At 40.1% G+C, this 24851-nt stretch overlaps 1 protein-coding gene across 5 annotated transcripts in view; it reads left to right on the top strand.

Moving 5' to 3' along the window:
• Positions 1 to 24851, top strand: part of mta1.S (metastasis associated 1 S homeolog) — a 71379-nt gene that overhangs the window by 20579 nt on the left and 25949 nt on the right. For 3 of the 5 annotated variants that reach the window (XM_041574272.1, XM_041574275.1, XM_041574276.1), the window contains 14 exons: positions 1516 to 1642; positions 2370 to 2433; positions 4068 to 4185; positions 6321 to 6423; positions 9532 to 9631; positions 11067 to 11255; positions 12509 to 12583; positions 13673 to 13731; positions 14997 to 15112; positions 15637 to 15788; positions 15911 to 16100; positions 17550 to 17639; positions 17747 to 17902; positions 23345 to 23380. In XM_041574272.1, the coding sequence (XP_041430206.1) occupies positions 1516 to 1642; positions 2370 to 2433; positions 4068 to 4185; positions 6321 to 6423; positions 9532 to 9631; positions 11067 to 11255; positions 12509 to 12583; positions 13673 to 13731; positions 14997 to 15112; positions 15637 to 15788; positions 15911 to 16100; positions 17550 to 17639; positions 17747 to 17902; positions 23345 to 23380 (1575 nt within the window). 5 annotated transcript variants of the gene reach the window in all.

Below are 24851 nucleotides of genomic sequence, written 5' to 3'. Positions count from 1 at the left end.
CAATTTGTCCTGGGAACAACTGTTTCTGTACAGCCATTGAGGAATTTCTATCATTCAGATGTGACCCACACTTTTATTTATTTTCCTTGTGATGGTTGTCCACATAAATACTCCATAATACTGCCTAAGGGGCATATAGATAGACATTTATCATTTTACTTCTTAACACAATTCAGGTTTTTTTTTTTGTGGCAAAACTCAGATTTAAGTTTCCGGAAGCTGAATTTTTCAAGATTTATTAAGTGCCTTAAAAAACTGAACTTAAAATCAGCATCAGAAAAGTCAATGGGAGTTGCATTTTTAATTCAAGTTTTCAAGACCAGTTCACAGCTTGGTGTACTCATTAAATGATTTTGTTTTTTTAATAAGCACAGTGTGTGAGAAATAAATATCTCTTTCTACAGAGCATACATTCTCTGCACAACCTGCATTTATTTGGGTGGATAGAACAATAGTGAGCACTGACCCTTTAAAAAAGTAAAACGTTCTTCCTTAAACGTGTTGGTTTTTAAAAGTAATGGCTGGCAGCTTTTAGATAAAGCCAGGGTTAGCATAATAACTGTTCAGCCTTCAACCACCAGACTGATCTGACAGCATATCCTTACCTTGATTCTTTTGTGAGCACTAACGCTCTTATCTATCTGCTATGCAGTCACAAGTCCATACTGTAACGTTAGTAAGTAATCTGTTTCTATAAAGGGATACTTTAATGGGAAAAAAAATCAAAACGTGCTGCTCCAGCAGACTTCTGCACTGAAATCAGTTTCTCAAAAGAGCAAACCGATTTTTTTATATTTAATTTTGAAATCTGACATGGGGCTAGACATATTGTCCATTTCCCTGCTGCCCCCGGGCATGTGACTTGTGCTTTGATAAACTTCTAGTCACTCTTTACTGCTGTACTGCAAGTTGGAATGATATCACCCCCCACCAGTTTAACAACAGAACAATGGGAAGGTAACCAGATAGCAGCTCCCTAACACAAGATAACAGCTGCCTGGTAGATCCAAGAACAGCACTCAATAGTAAAATCCAGGTCCCACTGTGACACATTCAGTTACATTGAGTAGGAGAAACAACAGCCTGCCAGAAAGCAGTTCCACCCTAAAGTGCTGGCTCTTTCTGAAAGCACATGACCAGGCAAAATTACATGAGATGCACCTACACACCAATATTACAACTAAAAAAATACACTTGCTGGTTCAGGAATGACATTTTATATTGTAGAGTGAATTATTTAAAGTGTAAACAGTGTAATTTAAAAATAAAAACTACATCATAAAAATCATGACAGCATCCGTTTAAGATGAGCTTGAGAAGGTCCTGTCATTGATCCCTGCAGCAAGACTAGTATTAAAAGGGGAACCTGATCATTTTTACAAGTATTCTAGATTCAAATTGGTAATGCAAAGAAGCCTCAGTAGTGTTACTGGTGTCTTATAAACGTAGCCTCTTGGCCTTGCTGTCGGTTGTGGGTTGTAAACAACTTTCTTATCTTCAATTTTGCTCTCGTAGGGGAAATGGAAGAAGAGATGGAAAGTCCAGAAATGATTGATTTACCAGAGAAACAGAAGCACCAACTGAGGCATCGAGAACTGTTTCTTTCACGGCAGCTTGAGTCTTTACCTGCCACGCATATAAGGTGAGATTTTATTCTAAACCTGTTGCTGCTTTCCACTGCGATTTATTGTCGGATAGTCAGAATTCCCCTTCTAATAGCTTTTGTTAAAAGCAATATAGCAAGCAGTGTATAAGCAGAAGACAAACACAATATGACTAACCAAAAAGTCCCCACTAAGGGAACCCTGGAATTACCTGTAGTAGCTCCAGGGTTCCTTTGCATCAATGCTGTAACTTATACTGTACATACAGTAACTCCAAGCAGGCATGTTGCTGAAGCACGTACATGGGATCCTTTCTGAATTGTTCCAATGTGCAGTCAATTTTGTATTCAAACTATATCACTTGTATGAATATATATGAGCCTCTTGGTACTTAAGTTTGATATATAATAATAAAGTACCCCTTATTGTAAAATCTAAGGATATTTTAAGTCACTGAGGAGTTCCATGCCCATAAAGAAGCCTACGGCCTTGTGCTTTTATACAGGTCATGGAACTCCGAGGTTACTTCTAATATTCTCATATTTTCCAACAAGGGGTAGTTTATTTATTATAACTGATTTATATTTATAACTGATGACATCACTAGTCATCTTTATAAGGATATCATTTATTTTTATATATTTTATTTATATATATATATATATATATATATATATATATATATATATATATATATATATATATATATATATATATAGCCCCTGTTAAGCTCTTTTCTTTTCTTTTTTTCTTCTCTTCCTTCAGAGGCAAATGCAGTGTAACTCTATTAAATGAGACCGAATCCCTTAAATCCTACTTGGAACGAGAGGTATGGCTAATTATTTTTGTACAGGTATGGGACCTGTTATGCAGAATGCTCGGGACCTAGACGGATCTTATATATCTTATATCTTAATTTGGAACAAGTACAAGCTACTGTTTTATTATTAAAGAGAAAAAGAAAATAATTTTAAAAAAATTTGGATTACTTGAATTTGAATTGAGTCTGTGGGAGACAGCTAGTGATGTGCGTGTCGGGTTTTTCCCGACTTAACACCCGCCAGATATCCGACCTCCTGCTGCCCGAGCCCGACTTCCTTTTATAGACCCGCGCTGCCCCTCCGATTACATCACAAAAGGGGCGGGGCTAGCAGGCGCACAGCTATAATACTGGAAGCCGGGCAGTGTAAGGTGTAACCACAAATGGGGTTGCGAGGTCCTGCGGGTATCGGGCCGGCCCGCCCATCACTAGAGACAGCCATCCCGTAATTTGGATTTTTTCAGGATAACGGGTGTCCGGATAACTGATCCCATACCTTTATCTGCATCTTCACTGTAATCATGTATTTTTTAGGAATACCAAATGTAAAGCTGGCTATGGATGCAATGTTAACATTTCCAAAATTGTCGGATGATTTTCCCGTGTCTCTTAATGCCTCATGGTTTGCACTTTGCACCTATTAATCTTATGACCATTTTGTCTTTTAAACAATCATCATGTTAAACTTTTATCTGTAACTGCCTTTATTTGATTATTTTACTCACTCACTCGTTGGCCAAAGATGTGGCTGGTGCTAGAAATTTCACCTTTTCTCAGCATGACATTATTGGGCAGGGTGACAGAATATACCATAACTTACATACATACATACATACATACATACATACATACATACATACATACATACATACATATCTCTTGGGGCGTTTTTAAAAAAGCTCAGTCGGGCGTAAATAAGCCGCTGAAACCACACGTGACCATCAACATGCGTTTTTCAGCACTTAGGTTTCTTTTCCGAACATGCACTTCTCATTGTTCTCGTTCCCCATAATTCTGCTGGCTAGAAATAGAAAAGCTATTTAAAAACAGAAAAGCTATTTACATGCAAAATGGATCAGGAATGATCGTCAATGAATTTGGACCCCATATTTAAAATACTCTGGCTATTTACATAAAGTGTGGTTTGAAAAGTGCAGATCCTATAGAGTCTATAGATTTTTTTAGTTTCTTGACGTATTGGCGTTTCTGCTGAAAAACACCAATACTGGCGTTCCATGGCGGATTACGGCTTGCAATCGCCCTGTGAGAATTGCTATAGTGTGTTTTCCATTGGTTTCAGTGGTAGTGCAGTTTATGCGTATTTACGCCCGACTGAGGTTTTTTAAACACTATAATTTGGAAGGCGCACACCCAAGAGGTAAATGCTGATCCTATGGGGGCTGCCCAAATGAAGCCTCCTGATGAATATCAGACAAAAAGGATATAAGGATTACACACTGTCTATGTAAAAGTCAAAATGTATTATATCAAACATTTACGTATTAGCAGAACACTATTAGCGAGGTGACACAGTCTGGGCACCCTGATCAGAGTAGTAGGTGATATACTATTTGTGTAATTGCAAACCACACACTGGCTATAAATTTTTTTTTTTGTCTCTCTTCCCCTCCCCCTTCTTTTAGGATTTCTTTTTCTATTCCTTAGTTTATGATCCACAGCAGAAGACTCTCTTGGCAGACAAGGGAGAAATTCGAGTGGGCAACAGATACCAAGCCGATATAACAGACTTATTGGAGGAGGGTAATGTGCTTTCTTTTCTTGAACTATTAGTGCTAAATGCCCTTTAATAGGGCGATGTTGTTTTATATTGCTGTGTAAGTCCAATGCTTTACAAATGACCTGATTACTAGTTACGTGTTCTCCTTGAATTTACCTTGAAATTAATTAATATGATTATGATCATTATTTCTATATAGTAATATACTAATTTAATAAATGGGTTAGATTGTATACCACCGCAGCTTCCGTTGGCTGTGAATGAACATCCATATGCTGTTTTTGAAATTCCCTGTCGTATGGTTCCTCCAGTTACCCATGTTCACCGCTCCTTCTGTAAGATTGATTCCAGCACTGCGGTACATCCAGTCATCTTCTGGGAGTCTATTAAAGGCAAACTGTTATCAAAAAATGTGTGTTGGGGATACCCAGTCTATTCTGCCATGCTATGTGTCTCCGCAATAGTTTTCAAACCTGGCTGAAAAGCATTATTTTTATGACACAAGGTGTAAACATTTGGCTGGGGTGGGGCTTGCCAACTGGGGGCGGGGCTTACCGGGTGGGTTGCGTAGGGCACCCGGCCGGCCCTGGGAACACAAAATCTTTTTTTCATTTAAACATCTATTCCTGTTATAAAGCTATATAAAAGTGTTTAAAACCTTCAAACATTGTTTTCAGTTCAGTTGGTTTCTGATTGTCCACCAATTATTTTGTATTTATGACCATTTTTCTAAGTCTATTGAAGCCTAAAATGTAATTTTTCACCTTCTAAAGCAGTTCTGGGAGTGGGGGGTCGCTGACCCTCTAAACTGATCTAAATTAATACATTTCTTATCTTTGTCCCTGCTGAGCAGAATCCCTGGGATCATTATAGGCAGCTGTTAGACTTGATACAATAGTTGCTAATATTCCGCAGATACTGCTGAAAAATGTATCCCTTAATTTTATCAACTAAATGTAGCAAATTGTAACAGTTCAGATACGTCTGGATCCCCTTGCCAGACTGAAACACCAGAGACAGGAACATTAATGGGCTGTTCACCTTTAAACTGACTTTTTGTATGATGTAGATATTCTGAGACATTTTGCAATTGGTTTTTATTTATTATTATTTGTGGTTTATGAGTTACCTTTAACTTTTTATTCAGCTCTCCAGTTTGCAGTTTCTGCAGTCTGGTTGCTAGAGTCCAAATTACCCTAGCAACCATGCACTGATTTGAATGAGGCACTAGAATATAAATAGGAGAGGTCTGAACAGCAAGAGGAGTAATAAAAAGTTGCAATAACAATGCATGTATTGTCTTACAGAGCATTTGTTTTTTTAGATGGGGTCAGTGACCCCCGTTTGAAAGCTGGAAAAAGTCCGAGGAAGAAGGTGAATAATGTGTAAACTATAAAAAATAAATAATAAAGACCATTGGAAAAGATGCTTAGAATTGTCCATTTTGGAACATACTAAAAGTGAACCTAAAGGTGAACCAGCCCTTTAAACTTAAGTGGAAACGGTAAAAAATAATTGTAAAGCAATTTAAAAAAGGATTTGTTTATGGTGAACAATCTGAAAACAACCCAACTGAAAAGTGCTTGGAAGTTCAACAACCTCTTTAAATATCTGAGCTGTCAATCAAGTATTATCTGCCCTTCTCAGGCATAGAGGTGGGGCAGTCAGTTACTTTCACTTTCCATTCAGCAATTGCTACGTGTCACTGCTCTCCTCACATTCTCCCCTTCAATCCTCACATTCTATAATTGGGTAGGGATCTGCGCATGAGCATTCGGTCCCCCATTCTGGTCCATACTCAAGATTTAGGGGTGATAAACATTTTGTCTTAACAGCGTCCACAAAATGGCTCCTGTCTGCTTGCTGTAATTGTGTAATTCCAAGACTGAAGGAAACAAAATGTAAATAATAAATATAGTGTAAGTAAAGTGTATTTTGCTCAACTACCATGATCGAAAACAATTTTCAATTATTTTTAAGAGGGACAGGTCCTCATTAAATCAATTATTCTAATTTCTGGATGTTTTTGATAATTTATCTAAACTCCAGGTTGACAGTCTAAAAGCATCTGCCAACTTTTGGTTTCTGCTTACTGCAGCAGGGAAGCATTATGCCTCTGGCCTTTTGTAAATTGATGTCTGATTGTTGTTGCCTTCAGGTGCAGAAGATGGAAGAGACCAAGCAAACCTTGAAACTAAAGTCTGGGAAGCAAGAAATCCCCTGACTGAAAAACAGATAGATCAGTTTTTGGTGGTAGCACGGTAAGAGAAATTCTTGTTTTTATACTGATTCTTGGTTTTGTGCATTATTCCAGCCAGATTGTGCTTTTATCAGCTCCATACTTAGGGTCAGAGCGCACAGTCAGATTAGGGGCGTTTAGTTGCCCGGCGACAAATCTCCTCTTCCTCTGGGCAACTTATCTCCCCAAACTGCCTCCCCTGCCTTCCCGGCGGCTAAAATATGTAAATCGCCGGCGAATTGGCACTCTGAACAATTAGTTCGGGCAACTTTGGAAAATCAAGAAAGTATCCTAAACGGAAAAGTAGGCCCAAGGTTCAATTGTGTCCACAAATCCCAGCCGGCTCCCACTTGTATCCCTCCAAGTCCACAAAATCTGTTACTGAAATAAAAGAGCCAGCGCCAAAAGGCACGGGGGACAGACAAACAGGCAAATAGTGTAATATAGTTTTGCAATGTTGCCACCTCTTGTGTAGGGAACAAGCCGTTTGTTTCACCATATAAGTGTAACCCTCCTTTATTATCAACCTCCACCAAAGGGTTAAAAAGACTCTCCTTAGGAGCTTGTTTAGATGGGTACTCACAAACAGCCAATATCAATAAGCACGTAAAATCCTGGAGCGCCTCTCCTCGTATAGACTGTAAATCAACATGCAGCAGCAAATAGTGTAAATTAACTTTTTAATATTTATAAAAACAAAGCTTAAAATGCACTCACATGGCAAAGATTTAAAAAGAGCATATCCATGCACCGTCCACCTGGAGGCCGCCTGTATGCACCAGTCCACACGGATAGTCCCAAGATGATCAGGCTTGGGAAAGCGAATAGATAATTGTTTACGTTCGTTCCTCGTGTGCGATGGTTGTTTGCGTTCGTTCCTCGTGTGCCATGTTGGGCGCCTACCAGTGATGTCACCTGCCTTACGCGTTTCGTCTTGCGACTTCTTCAGAGGCAAGCGGCAAGACGAAACGCGTAAGGCAGGTGACGTCACTGGTAGGCGCCCAACATTGCACACGAGGAACGAACGCAAACAACCATCGCACACGAGGAACGAACGTAAACAATTATCTATTCGCTTTCCCAAGCCTGATCATCTTGGGACTATCCGTGTGGACTGGTGCATACAGGCGGCCTCCAGGTGGACGGTGCATGGATATGCTCTTTTTAAATCTTTGCCATGTGAGTGCATTTTAAGCTTTGTTTTTATAAATATTAAAAAGTTATTTTACACTATTTGCTGCTGCATGTTGATTTACAGTCTATACGAGGAGAGGCGCTCCAGGATTTTACGTGCTTATTGATATTGGCTGTTTGTGAGTACCCATCTAAACAAGCTCCTAAGGAGAGTCTTTTTAACCCTTTGGTGGAGGTTGATAATAAAGGAGGGTTACACTTATATGGTGAAACAAACGGCTTGTTCCCTACACAAGAGGTGGCAACATTGCAAAACTATATTACACTATTTGCCTGTTTGTCTGTCCCCCGTGCCTTTTAACTTTGGAAAATGAATAGCTCCAAGTGCCAATCCGCCGGCAATTTACATTGTAGCCGCGGGAAGGCAAGGAAGGCAGTCCAGGGAGATTAGTCACCCGAGGAAGAGGAGATTTGACGCCGGGCAACTAATCTCCCCAAATCTGCCTGTGTGCCCTGACCCTAAAGCAGCAGCCATGTTAATTAATTAGTTTTGCTTACATTTGCTGTTACTATCTATGACTGCAAATAGCTTTGGTGTGAAAGCTATACTAAATAACTAGACACTCCTTAGTGTTCACCTAGGAGTGCCAGACCCTAAAATTACGAACCACTACTGTAGAAAATTGTAGCAGTTTGCGGTAGAAAGTGTCAGTGTATGAGAATGTGAGATGATTGTATCATCAATATTGTCTATTTAAAATATTTAAAATGTATACGTGTTCAGTAAATTATATTTTGTATTAGGGATGCACCGAATCCACTATTTTGGATTCAGCCGAACCCCCAAATCCTTTGTGAAAGATTCAGCCTAATACCGAATCCAAACCCTAATTTGCATATGCAAATTAGGGGTGGGAAGGGGGGAAAAATTACTTCCTTGTTTTGTGACAAAAATCACACGATTTCCCTCCCCACCCCTAATTTGCATATGCAAATTCAGGTTCAGCCAGGAATCCTGCTTAAAAAAGCCGAATTCTGTATTCGGTGCATCCCTATTTTGTACTGCAAACATGCATTTACGACACCAAAAAAGCAGGACAGTGGATTTTTGGTGTTGGCAGAAAAACACCCTTGACTTTCCATGAGCATTTATTGCAATGCAAATACAGGTATGGGACCTGTTATCCAGAATACTTGGGACCTGGGGTTTTCCGGATAATGGATCTTCATACCTTAAGTCTACTAGAAAATTATGTAAACATTAAATAAATACATTAGCTGGTTCTGCTTCCATTAAGGAAGGTAACCTGGAGAAGCTGACTCTGGGGATAAAGGGTAATATACTGGAAAGTTGCACTTTGATGAGTTTGCGGAGTAACAAGTTAGGGGCATTTGCCTGGGGGGAGGGAGGAGGGCAGGGGGGCCTACGCAGGGGAGGGGGGAGGGATTTTTGCACCTAGGGGGTTGAATTCTCCTTTAAGGTATGAAGATCCAAATTAAGGTGGCCATAGATGCAGAGATCCGCTCGTGTGGTGAGGCCCCAAACGAGCGGATCTCTCCCCGATGTGCCCACATTGAAGTGGGCGATATCTGGCTAATCCGATTCTGGGCCCTAGGGCCCAACGATCGGATCACAATGCTTTGTGTGCCGAATTGAGATCTGGCTGACTTTCGGGCAGATATCGATCGGGGAAGCCCTACAGATGGCACCACACATGGGCCAATAAGCTGCCAACTCAGTCTGTCAGCAGATTTTATCAGCCCATGTATGGGGGCCTTTACAGAAATATCCATTGTTCGGAAAACCCTAGATCCCAAGCATTCTGGATAACAGGTCCCATACTTGTACTGAAAATGGCAAGCCACAGAGGGCCATGAAATGTGGGCCAAGTAAATAACCAGTAGTCCGTCTGCTAAATGATTTGCATCTTTTTCTTGTTAATGTTCATTTGCAATGCAAGGCTAAGCTCCCCCCTCTCTTGTAACCCTTCATCAGGTCTGTAGGTACATTTGCCCGAGCGTTGGACTGCAGTAGTTCTGTCAGGCAGCCGAGTCTACACATGAGCGCAGCCGCTGCCTCTAGAGATATCACGCTGGTAAGCCGAGATGAGGACGGAACCTTTACACTACTACATCTGTAAAGGAAATCAAAATGAGCCGCCTCTGCAAAGTAACAGGAGGGGAGGGAGTGCTAGAGAGGGGCCATATTAACACCGATGCAGTCTAGTAATGGAACTCCCATGGAACTAGAGCTCTGAAATGGCAAATATCTCTATTGTGCTGGCCTGTGTTTCCTATCTGCATCATGTGTATTGCAAATATAGACCCCCTCCTTCTGTTCTGCTGCTGAAATGGAACCGGAGGCGGTATGAACATTTATTCACTGCAGACATATTAATGTATTCAAACATAAACCTAAGGCAGGATTAATTGCCTTGTTGTTCTTAGGCTTTCTGTGGCCTCGGTCATGGAATGAATAGACTGCTTCTCTGCCCCTCTAATTTATCATCCTTTTGGTTTCCTTTTTTTTTAACGACTTTTTTCATTTAAAGCAAGCGTATTGTGCTGTAAATTATTGCCAATAGGCAGATATTCGTGGAGACAGGCTAGTGGAAGTTTTTATTTTTGTAATTTTCATGAGGAATTGTGGGGGGGGGTACAGAAAGAAAAAAGGAGGGGAACAGAGAGTATACGCAGTCACAGATCTATACAGTTTAAAGGGGAATTAAAGTCTAAAACAGAATAAGGCTAGGAATGCTGTATTTTGTATACTAAACATAAACATGAACTTACTGCACCACATCAAACAATGATTTATGCTTTCAAAGTTGGCCACCACCTTGTAACTTTTTTAAACATCTTTGCAAATTATCAAAACAGCACAAGTCAAATAATATCTGCCTGAAGCCGATACAGCAAGACTGATTAATAATCAGAATATACATGGGTCCTGTGTTGTCATGTGGATTGTATTGTTTAATACAAACTTTCTCCAACTCTGCAGAACCAGTGGTTGCAGCAAAATAATCCTCCAAATAGAATCCCAGTTTATCTGTTTAAATCTGGCTCCATAATCTTCGTCCCTGCAGCTGGAGTTGGAAACAGTAAAGGGAATGTAAAGGCAAAAATAAAATCAAATACAAATCTCTACAAAGTCGCAGACTGCTCTACAGGGAAACAAACAAAGCTGCTTGAGTTCTGCATGGCTGGGAAGTAAGGTGGGGGCGCCCCCTGCTGTTCATAAGTATGATTGTTTCCCTGCAGAGCAGTTAGGGACCGGCTGACAATTCCTATCCACAGCAGTAAATGAAGGGAGAATTTCACTGCATACAGTCATTGTTTAATTAAATTATATTGGATATAGGTTTCTTTTTCATAAAAAAAAAGTGAAAATGTTTTTGCCTTTACATGCCCTTTAACTACTAATAATTACAGTATAATTTCTTCTAGTGGAAGTCTTTCAGTCTGCAGTGTTTTTTTTTATGGCATAACCTCTGTTTCTTTTCTCAAATCTCTTGTTTCTTCTTGCAGTTTCACGCCATGGACACATTGCACAAAAACACCTTTGAAATATCCAAAGCCATCTCTGCACTGGTTCCCCAAGGAGGTCCTGTCCTTTGCAGAGATGAGATGGAGGAATGGTCTGCCTCTGAAGCTAACCTTTTTGAGGAAGCCCTAGAAAAATACGGCAAGGACTTCACCGATATACAGCAGGACTTTGTACGTGATCATTTATCTTGCTCAAGAAAAACAGAGAGCAAAAACAAAGCAAAATTAAAGTTTCTCTTGTCCTTTTTTTAATATGACTCACAGCTGGTGCAACATCATTGCTTATGTCGAATGGCACTTAAAAGACTTGGCATATGGGACTTTGATTATCATGTGTTCCTGGCCCTGTAGTTGTAGTTCAACTTAAAGTGCGAAAAATGAAAATTTAATATAAGCTTCATCATACTGAAATATGAAACTTTATAAATACAACTAATTAAATTTTCTGCATCGTTTATGTTCACTATCCTTCTCTCAGCATCTGTTTCTCTTCATTCTTCATTGGGTGTCAGATATTCATTGACAGTTAGATCCAATATGTCTTATGGGGGGCTCTTTTCCTAGCAGATGTATAAGAGCTCACTCAAATAACCGATTCCAGTACAAACAAAATAACTGCCTTTTGCACAAATTCTGCATGTAGAGAGACATGATGTCTGGTGATTTTAAGAGTGAGCTCTAATACATTGTCTAGGCAAATGGAGCCCCCTATAAGATATATTGGATCTGTCAATGAATATCTGACACCCAACTGCTGCATGAAGAGAGAATGAAGAGAAACAGATGCTGAGAGAGGGATAGTGAACATAAAATTGATTATTTCAGAAACCTTACAGAATTTTTAACTGTTTGTATTTAGCAAGTTTTTTATTTCAGTATGAGGAAGTGTATATTAAATTATTATTTACGCGAGTTTCCCTTCAATCTCTTTAAATGGTAGTTAGCTCACTGTTGCTACCTTGTTACAGAATGAGCAGTCAGATTAACTGTTTTATTGTTATTAAAGGTGTTAATATGGGATTTATAGACACATCATTTCAGTTTTTTACATTAGTAGGTAAAGGTGCCCATACACAGGCTCGTCATCCGGGTATTAGGCTGTTTCCAAAATGCACATCTGACCAAACATGATGTTTTTAGGCCAGAGACTTCAACTGAACTAGAACTAGTCAGAACAAGTAGGAAGTGAAGAGGATGTGGCATCTTTTTCTCATTTCCCCCCACATTCCAATCAACAGATCAAATGTAGGGAAGCTCTAGGAAAACTATTCCTTGAAGTGACAGTCAGTCAACCTACTCCAAGCATGTGTGGACAGTTTGACTGATATTTTTATCAGTTTCTTTACAATTTTTTGTACTTAAATTGTAAATTTAAGTACACAGGTCTGATAGTGTTGCATTCAATTTAGATTCCTTTCTTCTAGTTGCCATGGAAGTCTCTGACCAGTATAATAGAATATTACTACATGTGGAAGACAACAGACAGATATGTACAACAGGTAAGAACCTTTTTATTATCACTTAAATAAAATTTTAATTTGAGAGCTTAAACCACATCTTTTCTACCAGTAAATTGTTTAGAAATCATAGGGGTAGTATGTAGCTGAACCTCTTCTAATCTAATTAACCTACTAATTCATGTTGCCAAAGAGGAGTCTACTTATGAGCTGGGGGTGGTTAAACCTATTCACTTAAAGGGGTTGTTCACCTTCAATTTAACGTTTAGGGGCACATTTACCTAGGGTCGAATATCGAGGGTTAATTAACCCTCGATATTCGACTGCCGAATTCAAATCCTTCGACTTCGAATATTGAAGTCGAAGGATTTTGCGCAATTCGTTCGATCGAACGATCGAAGGAATAATAGTTCGATCGAACGATTAAATCCCTCGAATCGAACGATTCGAAGGATTTTAATCCATCGATCGAAGGATTATCCTTCGATCAGAAAAGTGATAGCAAGCCTATGGGGACCTTCCGCATAGGCTAACATTGGCCTCGGTAGGTTTTAGGTGGCGAACTCGGGGGTCAAAGAAATTTTTAACGAGACAGTACTTCGATCATCGAATGGTCGAATATTAGAACGATTTTTAGTTCAAATCGTTCGATTCCAAGTCGAAGTAGCCAAAAAAAAACATTAGAAAATCTCTAATTTTTTTTCCTCTATTCCTTCACTCGAGCTTAGTGAATGGGCCCCTAAGTATGATGTAGAGAGGAATATTCTGAGACAATGTGTTTTTTGAGTTATTTAACTTTTTATTCATCAACTCTCCAATTTGCAGATTCAGCAATCTTGTTGCTAGGGTCAAAAGAAAAAGGCAAATAATTAAAAAAAAAAAACTATAAAAAATAAAGAAGGCCAATTGAAAAATTGCTTAGAGCTGGCCTTTCTATAGTATATTAAAAGTTAACTAAAAAGGTGAACCACCCCTTTAAACAACAACCATTGACCAGTTTCAACTGTAAAATTATAATACAGTTTATGTGCATGTATGTTTATGGAAGAGGTGGAGAAATGTACATGTCTTTAAATTGTACTTTTTAATGTGCATAATAAAGTTTTTGGTTTTTTTTCTCCCATTTTGAAGAAACGATTGAAAGCAGCGGAAGCAGAGAGCAAACTAAAACAAGTATATATACCTAACTAGTGAGTATTGGAAGTTCAATATGTAACCCATCTAAAGGTTTCAATGTACCAGGTACCACTCTGAAAAAAAAAAAAACCCCACTACATATGTTCACAAAACTTTGACACTAAAGTAACTGCTAAAATAAAGACAAAGTTTAAAGGGATACTGTCATGAGAATTTTTTTATTCCAAACGCATCAGTTAATAGTGCTGGTCCAGCAGAATTCTGCCCTGAAATCTGTTTCTCCAAAGAGCAAATTGATTTTTTTTGTATTCAATTTTGAAATCTGACATCGGGCTAGACATATTGTCCATTTCCCAGCTGCCCCCAGTCATGTGAATTGCGCTCTGATAAACTTCAGTCACTCTTTACTGCTGTACTGCAAGTTGGCGTGATAACACCCCCCTCTCTTTCCCCTCAGCAGCCTAACAAACGAACAATGGGAAGGTAACCAGCAGCTCTCTAACACAAGATAACAGCTGCCTGGTAGATCTAAGAACAACACTCAATAGTAAAATCCAGGTCCCGCTGCAACACCTTCAGTTATATTGAGTAGGAGAAACAACAGTCTGCCAGAAAGCAGTTCCATCCTTAAGTGATGGCTCTTTCTGAAAGCACATGACCAGGCAAAATGACCTGAGATGCACCTACACACCAATATTACAACTTAAAAAAATACACTTGCTGGTTCAGGAATTACATTTTATATTGTTGAGTGAATTATTTGCAGTGTAAACAGTGTAATTTAGAAATAAAACTACATCATAAAAATCATGACAGAATCCCTTTAAACTGACTGTTACCAAATGTTTACTATTTAGCATGTAAGGCAATACAGTATAAGCCGTAATCCCGCCATCAAGAAGATACAGAGATGCTGCACTGTACAAGGGCAGTTATTCAACACCAAATTAGATCCAGTCTCTCAATTTAACTACTAGATGAGCAAAAATTAGAGCTAATTAGTTACCATAGGTAAGCAGTTTTGCACCTTGATTTGTTGTAGAGCCCAAAGATTTCTCTGTAATGCTGGCAATTGCTGAATATTGACACAATCCAGATGGTGATAGTCCCCTGATAATCCCTAATGGGATCTATTATCTGGAATGGACCTGGAGTTTTCTAAATAAGGGATATTGGCATCATTTGGATCACCATACTAAAATGTTTTTGCCTTTCTGTTATTCTGGGTAAGAGATACAATAACAGCAGTTTGATTTAATGGCAGTCAACTTAAATGAAGGTTCTGACTGTGGTGTTTATTATGATTTTTCATTTCCAGCAATAAACCAAACCCAAATCAGATCAATGTCAATAACGTCAAGCCTGCGGTAGTGAATGGTGCAGCTGTACAGGCGCAGAACGTGGCTGTAGGAAGGGCATGTGAAAGCTGCTACAGTAAGTTCTTTGTTCTTATATGTATAAATGTTATCATTCAGAGGAATGTCTTCTGCACTCAATGACCTCATACTGCACCGTCTATTATTGTCACAAATTTGTAAGGGTCAGGACACACGCTCAGATTCAGGGAGGTTAGTCGCCCGGCGACAACCTCATATACTGCTTGATAATTAGTGACGACCCCTGAGCTTAGCTTCTCAACAGCTGCTCAGAGCCCACTGAGCATGTGAGTGTCACAGACACTTTCCAAGATGGTGACCCCCTGTGACAAGTTTGAAGTCCCGGATCATTGCTGCTATTGACAAGCTGAAACTTTAGGCTGGTGCAATAAGTCAAATAAAAAAATAAGGCATTTTTTAACCATATTCATTTTTACGGTTTAGTTCTCCTTAAAATAAGAGCTTGAGGAATTAGCTGGAAAAATCTAATGATGGTATGGTTGTCATGTAGTAAATTTATTAGAAAAGTCCTGGTCATGAAATGTTTGCAGATTTTAATATTGTCTGCCCTCTTTCCATCAGCCACACAGTCGTACCAGTGGTATTCCTGGGGACCTCCAAACATGCAGTGCCGCCTCTGTGCATCATGTTGGGCATACTGGAAGAAATATGGTGGATTAAAGATGCCGACGCGACTGGATGGGGAGAGGCCGGGGCCAAACCGCAATAACATGGTGTGTGAATATCTGGACTGCCAAAGCATGCCCCTTTTTTGTGTGTGCTGCACTCCAGTTTTCTCAAATCAAATCGTAGCTGCTTGTTTTGTAAAATATTTCCATATTCTCCTGTATTGCAGAGTCCACATGGTGTACCTATGAGAAATAGCGGAAGCCCGAAATTTGCAATGAAGACGCGGCAGGCCTTTTACCTGCAGACTACAAAGCTGACCAAGATTGCAAGACGGCTGTGTCGAGATATCTTTCATCCAAGATATGCAGCCAGACACCCATATATGCCTATTAACAGTGCTGCCATCAAAGCAGAATGTAGGTATCTGTGCAGTGACTTATTCTTCAGAATAATTCCGCTATCATTATACTTGGCACTGATTATTGGTTGTTTACTGACTTAATCTGGCGTATTCGGCCCACCAATCATAGACTTTACAATCTTAAAGGGGTTGTGCACCTTCCAAACCCTTTTTCAGCTGAGTGGTTTCTAGATTGTTCACCAGAAATAAAAGGCTTTTTTTTTTTTTTAATTGCTTTCAATTTTTTCTTACTGTTTTTCCAAAATTTAACTTTAAAGTTAAATTTTCTTGTCTCTGGTGTTTCAGTCTGGCAGGTCAGTATGCAGATTCTGAACTGTTACAATTTTGCAAAAAAAGGTTTAGTATCTACATTTCTCAGCAGTATCTGTTGAATATTATTAACTATTGTATCAAGTCTAACAGTTGCCTTTAATGAAACTCAGGGATAACAAACGTGTCCACTAAATGTATCCATTTAGAACAGTTTACAGGAGGGGTGCCCAGGACGTTGATCACGGTCTACCAGTAGATCCCTGTCATGTTCCTGGTAGACCGCGACCTGGGGCCCGGCATCGGAAGTGAGCAGAGAGGGCTGGGTGGGCTGAGAGAGGAGAATGGAGATCAGGCTGGCTGAGAGCAGAGGAGAAGGCGAGGCTGGCTGACAGCAGAGGCAAGCATGGACACGGAAGGGAGGGCTGACGGCAACAAACATGGACACAGAAGGGAGAGGAGAGCTGAGCAACAAGCATGGACACGGAAGGGAGAGCTGAGCAACAAGCATGGACATGGAAGGGAGAGCTGAGCAACAAGCATGGACACGGAAGGGAGAGCTGAGCAACAAGCAGGGACACGGAAGGGAGAGCTGAGCAACAAGCAGGGACACGGAAGGGAGAGCTGAGCAACAAGCAGGGACACGGAAGGGAGAGCTGAGCAACAAGCAGGGACGCGGAAGGGAGAGCTGAGCAACAAGCAGGGACACGGAAGGGAGAGCTGAGCAACAAGCAGGGACACAGAAGGGAGAGCTGAGCAACAAGCAGGGACACAGCAGGGAGGGCTGACCACAACAAGCACTGAGGGGAAGGGAGGGCTGAGCAGCAAACAAGGAGGGAAAAGGAGTGTGTTTAAAATTTGCTGCATGTTACCAAGGTAGATCTCCTGATGGAGTCCAGGTGTCAAGAGTAGATCCCAGTGTGGGCACCCCTGGTTTACAGAGTTTGTGGTTTTCGGGCAGAAGAATCGAAAAATCAGATTTTTCAGGCAGAAAATCTGAAAAATTTGTACAATTCAAATTTTAGTATGATTTATTTATGTTTTTTCAGGAAAATAGATTAATAAACAAGAGGAAATAACCCATGTGGATTTGGTCGGAGTAGATTTCATAAAATAACGAGATTTTTTAAGTGTTTTTAAAATGTGAGTATACAGCACACACACCTACAAAACAAATGTCTTCCTTTTATTGCAGGCACAACAAGGCTTCCTGAAGCATCGAAGACCCCACTTGTATTAAAACAGGTTGTCCGAAAACCCTTGGAAGAAGTGGTGCGATATATAGGTAGATATACAGTTTCATAATCCTCTATTTTGCTGCACGTTTGTGGGTGTACAAAGGGGGTTTAAAAAAAAAAAATCAAACCAGAGTTTTGTTTTTTTATTTATCAGAGGCACACCCCTGCCCTCCTAAACCAGACGTAATCAAAAACATTTCTACCAGTATCAACAACAGCTTGACCCCTACCAAATCCTCTCCTGTTATTAACAATGGATCACCAACCATCCTGGGTAAACGCAGCTATGAGCAGCATAATGGCATGGATGGTAAGTATCTCTGATAGGATTTTATTTTAATGTCTCTCTTGTGCCAATCTTCTATAAAGGACGTGTATTTTTTGCTGGACCATATAAAGATCCCTTTGCAAAGGACCACATACAAGGTTTTCTATGTAAAGGTTATTCCTTCTTTGTATATTAGAAATCCATAAGAACCAAATATCCTTTTAAAAAGGTTTTAATACAACTTGTGATCAAACAGTTTTCAATAAAACTGTTGTATCAGGATAATGGCAAGCAGTATGGCTGCACCTATATACGTGCAAATATGGTAATCTATTATGAAGGAATGTTCTACATGTGTCGTAATATAGAAGATGTGGTTCCTCAGATACGTGGGGAATTTCCACACCCCTTTAGACAGGCTGGGTCATTTAACCGCTCCCTCACCCTTTTAAGTGATGGATTCTGGGACTAAGGGGGCTCACGAACTAAAGATTAATTATTCCCCTGGTGTTACTGGCCCTTTAAAGGAGAAGGAAAGGCTAAAATTAAGTAAGCTTTATCGGAAAGATCTATATAAATACACCAGTAAACCCTCAAAGTAATGCTGCTCTGAGTCCTCTGTCAAAAGAAACACAGCATTTCTTTCCTTCTATTGTGTACTCATGGGCTTCTGTATCAGACTTCCTGTTTTCATCTTAAACCTTCGGGGCTAGGGCTTGAGCATGCTCAGTTTGTTCCTCTCCCCTCCCTCCTCCCCTCCCTGCTGTAATCTGAGCTCAGACCTATGAGAGAGCAGGAGAGACTCAGACAGGAAGTGATGTCACACCAAGCTAATATGGCAGATGTTATCCTAAACAAACAGAGATAGCTTCTAGAGCTGTTTACTCAGGTATGGTAAAGCATTCTGCAGAATAAATATAGTGTTATAGCTTGCACTATTGTGGCTAATCTATTGGCAATAAACTGCTTTGGTAGCTTTCCTTCTCCTTTAAAGAAACAGTTCAGTGTAAAAATAAAAACTGGGTAAATAGACAGACTGTGCAAAATAAAAAAATGTTTCTAATATAGTTATGTATAAAGGCTGGAGTGACTGGATGTCTAACATAATAGCCAGAACACTACTTCCTGCTTTGCAGCTCTCTTGGTTTCCACTGATTGGTTACCAGGCAGTAACCAATCAGTGACTTGAGGCGGGGCCACTTGGATCATAACTGTTGCATAACTGAGCTGAATGCTGAGGATCAATTGCAAACTCACGTAATAGTTATGTCCCATGTGGGCCCCCTTCAAGTCGCTGACTAACTCAGAGTTAGAGAGCTGAAAAGCAGGAAGTAGTTGCTATCTGGTTATTATGTTAGACATCCACTCACTCCAGCCTTTATACATTACATTTTTGGCTAACTAACTATATTAGATACATTTTTTATTTTGCACAGTCTGTCTATTTACCCAGTTTTTATTTTTATACTGATCTGTTCCTTTAAACGTCATTAATCTGCAATGCAAAATTGTGTCGGAGAAGGGAAGCCCTCCCAGCCCAGTTTCTTTTTTTCTTTAAAGCAGACACGATCAATGTGCTGAGGGGCTGTGGCCTTTGTTGCTCTGATACATACTCAGGATAGGATCACGTGGCTGTAGTTTAGGAACTTTACAGCCCTCATTCTGCAGTATAGAAATTTCCAACTCCTGCCTGCTACACAGGAAGCAATAATCCTCCATAAGAAAATGTCACTCCTTCTTTTAATTGCTCTTTGTGACATGATTTGACTGCTAACATCGGGAAATAGATTAACCCGAATAGATTAAGCCCTCAGGACAAATATGTACAGACAAGAAGCTGACAGCCTGCTGTCACTGTGGTCTCAGGGAGGTCTAAATGAAAAGGAGATTTAAAATGTAAAATCCCTTCACTTTCTACCCGTGGCTGTCACTGTTCTACGCATTGGGTCTAGTTATTTTCAGCAGAGAGCTGTGCCAGTATTATTATACCTTCTACCAACTATCTCCTGCTTGGAGCATGTGCTATACAGCAACGTCTACCATTTAAAGGGAAATTGAATATAAGCTTCCTCATACTGAAATAAAAAAAAAAATCTTAATACAATCAATTAAATATTCTCTATTGTTTCTGAAATAATCAAGTTTATCTTCACTATTCCTCCACCTGCATCTGTTTCTCTTCATTCTGTCTTCATGCAGCTGTTGGGTGTCAGATATTCATTGAGAAGTTAGATCCAATATATCTTATAGGGGGCTCCTTTCCTAGCAGATGTATTAGAGCTCACTCCCATAACTGATTCCAGTACAAACAAAATCTAACAAAATAACTGTCTTTTGCACAAATCCTACATGTAGAGCGATTTTAACAGAGTGAGCTCTAATACATCTGCTAGGCAAAATGAGCCCCCCCTATAAGATATATTGAATGAGCCCCCCTATAAGATATATTGGATCTAACTGTCAATGATTATCTGTCACCCAACTCCTGAATGAAGACAAAATGAAGAAAAAAAGATGCTGAGAGAGGAATAGTGAACATAAACTTGATTATTTCAGAAACGATGCAGAATATTTAATTGATTGTATTGAGAAACTTCCTTATTTCAGTATGATGAAACTTTTTTTACATTTTTATTTTCACCATAGTTCCCCTTTAACTTTAAAATAGAACACACTGTAGGCTCCTTTTAATATTATCATGGCTTACTGTGTGTGCCTGAATGACCTGTGCTACCTCTGAGGTATGTAAGGGGGGGTATCGCTTTTTTGTTATGTAACAAAAATCCTAAAATCATAGCAGCCCTCTCTTAATATAATTGGGAGTCTAGCACAGCTTGATGTTTCCCCTTATATTTTTTACTTTTTTTTTCCCATGCTTCTTAAGGAACACAGGTCATTTGGATCACACCCCCTGTTAAAGTAAGTTTAGGGGGAACCAGTATGGTGAGGTATATAGATACCTAGACTAATCATAGACTAATTTAAATGAACAGTAACATTAAAAAAATAAAAATGTTTTAAAGTAATACAAATATAATGCAGTGTTGCCCTGCACTTGTAAAACTGCTGTGTTTGCTTCAGAAACATTACTATTGTTTATATAAATAAGCTGCTGTGTAGCCATTCAAAGGAGAAAAGGCTCAGGTTACACAACAGATAAGCTCTGTAGAACATAATGGTGTTATCTGTTATCCACTATTTAACCTGTGCCATATAGACTTTTTTCAATTTCCGCCATTGCTACACAGCAGCTTGTTTATATGAACTATAGTAGAGTTTCTGAAGCAAACACATCAGTTTTACCAGTGCAGGGCAACAGTACATGATATTTTCATTACTTTAAAACACTTTGGTGTTACTGTTCTTTTAAATTTCAAATTATTGGAAACTTGCCTGCAATTATTCTTTCAGTACTTTAGGGCTCTTACACATGAGCGTTTTTACCTGCGCTCCCCTGCGTTCCGTTTTCCGGCGTTCAGCCGCAGGGGAGCGCAGGAATAGACGCATTTCATTATTTCAAATGGGGCTGTACCCACACAGGCGCATGTAGGCGCCGAACGCAGGTTGAGACGCAACATGCTGCATTTTTCCTGCGTTCGGCGCCTACATGCGCCTGTGTGAGTACAGCCCCATTTGAAATAATGAAATGCGTCTATTCCTGCGCTCCCCTGCGGCTGAACGCCGGAAAACGGAACGCAGGGGAGCGCAGGTAAAAACGCTCATGTGTAAGAGCCCTTAATGGTCACCTTCACCATCTAGTAATTTTTGCAGCATATGTAATATGACAATGTTAGAGCTATAATCACTTGTTTTAACGGTAAGAGTCAGGGCACATGCTCCGATTCGAGGAGATTAGTCGCCCAGCAACAAATATACTATTCTTCAGGGCAACTAATCTCCCCCAACTGCCTCCCGCCGGCTAGGATCTAAATTGCCAGCGGGATGGCACTCTTAAGTGCTTCGTTTTCTGAAGTCGCCTGAAGTTTCCTCGTGAGGCAACTTAGGGCGATTTTGGAAAACGAAGTGCACCAATTGCCATCCCGCTGGCAATTTACATTGTAGCCGACGGGAGGCAGTTTGGGGAGATTAGTCGTCCCGAAGAAGAGGAGATTTGTCACTGGGCGACTAATCTCCCCGAATCTGAGCGTGTGTCTCTGCCCTTCTTCAGGGCGACTAATCTCCCCGAACTGCCTCACGCCAGCTAGGATCTAAATTGCCAGCAGGATGGCACTCGAAGTGCTTCCTTTTCGGAAGTCGCCCGAAGTTTCCTTGTGAGGCAATTTAGGGCGACTTCGGAAAACGAAGTGCACCAATTGCCGTCCCACTGGCAATTCACATTCTAGCCGACGGGAGGCAGTTTGGGGAGATTAGTCGCCCCGAAGAAGAGGAGATTTGTCGCTGAGCGACTAATCTCCCCAAATCTGAGCTTGTGTCTCTGCCCTTAATGGTAGAGTAGAAAGGCCCGGTGGCCATCTGTTTTTTTAAAATTTAATCTGTAGGGTAAATCATTGTTTTTAAGTACGCAGATTTCTATGCATGTGTTTGGGTTTATAACATCAACCTGTGTTGCAGACTGCTATAGGGACAGATCAGCAAACCGAGACGTTCGACGTAACGCAATGGACGAAAGCAGAACCTCGCCTTACCTTGCGTGTAGAAAAGAGAACCTAATGAAGCAGATCAAACAGGACGGGGAGAGAAAATGGAGCACCTTCTAAGTGAGGTCAAAAGTTTCGACCTGTTGACCAGTAACTGTTTGGACAGCGGTGTTAACTTTTTCTCTCCCCTTCTCGGCTCCTGTTTGCCCCCGGATGTGCTAAAAACGTACGAAACCTCAAAACCATAATGGTATCCGCTCTCAAGTGATCTCTCATCGTCCTGGTTTTGCTGCTATCCAGTATGAATGTCCTATACCGCCAAACAAAAAGTTGCTTCCATGAAGACTTTTTTTTTTGCAAAAGGAGTATAGTGCCTTGCTATGAAAAACATCTTTATTTAAACTGTTCTTTTGCACTTGCTGATCATGTTTAATAATTCATGTACAGCAGCCAGGGTCGGGCGGGGCACCGGGGAAAACCCTGATCGGCCTCCCGCCGCCAATAAGATGCTTTGTTAGTTTTGAAGTGTTCGGAGAACAGAGCCTAGAAATCTTGGTTTCATGACTTTGGGGGTCAATAAACTGGCAATAAACATGATGCTCGTTAGTTTTGCTTCTCTACTCTTTAAATCAAAGGTCTTCATAACCAAAAACTGTTTTGGTTTTGTTTTCTACCTTTACAGAGCACAGTGTTTCTGGTGTAAATAGAAGTGTATTTTTCCCTTTTTGTTTTAATATTGAAAATGCCATTTTTTTTTTTTTTTTTTAAATGTCACTTCTATGTGTATTTGTTTTCTATTTAATTAAACTTAACATGAAATTGACCATTTGGATTGTTGATGTGGTATTGTTCTTTCTTTCTCTTTTATTTATTTGTGCTCGGACAGGCAACATGAAGAAACGCCTGTTGATGCCTAGCAGGGGTAAGGCTTGTAAGCTGTCAACAGCAACTGCCAGGAGAATGTGTCTCTGTCTTAATGTTGCTTTTGTAGGCAATGTCTTTTTGTGTTGTCTGGCTTTATAGTGCTGTGTGTTTGTGTTATTTTGCTTATATGGACAATATCTTTCTGCAACTACATTCCAAAAATACAGATGCCGTATGAGAATGAATCATTCCCCTTTAACCTTACTGCCTCCCCACACTTTGCACTCAATTGCTTACAGAAGAGGTTCTAATGCCATAAATCACTGTAGGATAGTACAGGTATGGGACCTGTTATCCAGAATGAGGTTTTCCGGACAAAGGATCTTTCCATAATTTGGATCTTCATACTGTAAATCTACTAGAAAAGCATTAAATAAACCCAATGGGTTGGTTTTGCTTCCAATAAGGATTAATTATATCTTAGTTTGAAACAAGTACATGGTACTGTTTTATTATTACAGAGAAAAAAGACATAATTTAAAAAAAAAATTGGATACAATGGAGTCTATAGGAGATGGCCTTTCCTTAATTCTGAGCTTTCTATAGAACAAGTTTCTGGATGATGGATCCCAAACCTTTACCAGGGAGGTAGAATTAATGATAAAAAAATCTTTGTGGTCTTTTGTGGCAGAGCTTCCATGGCTTGTGCCTGGACCCACCCCTACCGCAGCCAAATTAGTCAAACAAATAAACTTAAAGTCTACATCTGCTGTAAACAAACTCAGATGCTCCATGTCTCAGAGGTAATCCAATATCTGGCATTTACAAACGTGTGTGACTTGTTACATAGGCGTTGATTCCTTGCACACTGGAAGGTATCGTTGTGCATTCTCCTTTCAAGAACATTGAGGAATATTTAGAAATCAGAATATGTCATATATATAGTGCCAAAAGTTAGGCACCCCAAGTAATTATATATACTATATACTTACCTGACACCCTGAGCCAGTGCTCCTATCAGGAGAACACTGCACACAGCCCGGGATTCTTCCAGTGTGCACCACGGAGTGATCGTCTTCCGGCTTCTTCTTCTTTCTTCAAATTTCCTGGGTCAGACACATGCGGAGTAGAATGAAATGGCAATTCAGCTTTTCGCTCTACTGTGCATGCACAGCCATGAGAAAAACAAAGAAGCCGGAAGCCAATCGCTCAGTGGTGCTCTCTGGAAGAATTCCGGGTCGATGCCGTTTTCTCCTAATAGGAGCACCGGCCCGGGGTTTCAGGTAAGTACATGCGATCGATTGGGGGTGCCTAACTTTTGGCACCCCCAAGTAAATTCAGCCTTTCCTTCTCCTTTAAGTTGTACATTTTTATATCAACGACATTCGAATGTTTTTGTACCTAGAGGAAATCATTTTCATTCAGGTTAAAGGGATACTGTCATGGGGAAAAAAATGTTTTTTTCAAAATGAATCAGTTAATAGTGCTGCTCCAGCAGAATTCTGCACTGAAATCCATTTCTCAAAAGA

The sequence above is a fragment of the Xenopus laevis genome, chromosome 8S (genome assembly GCF_017654675.1).
Source record: "Xenopus laevis strain J_2021 chromosome 8S, Xenopus_laevis_v10.1, whole genome shotgun sequence".
In the NCBI taxonomy this organism is placed as follows: Eukaryota; Metazoa; Chordata; class Amphibia; order Anura; family Pipidae; genus Xenopus; species Xenopus laevis.
Note: the sequence above shows the minus strand (reverse complement) of the source record. Positions and strands in the feature narration are given on the sequence as shown.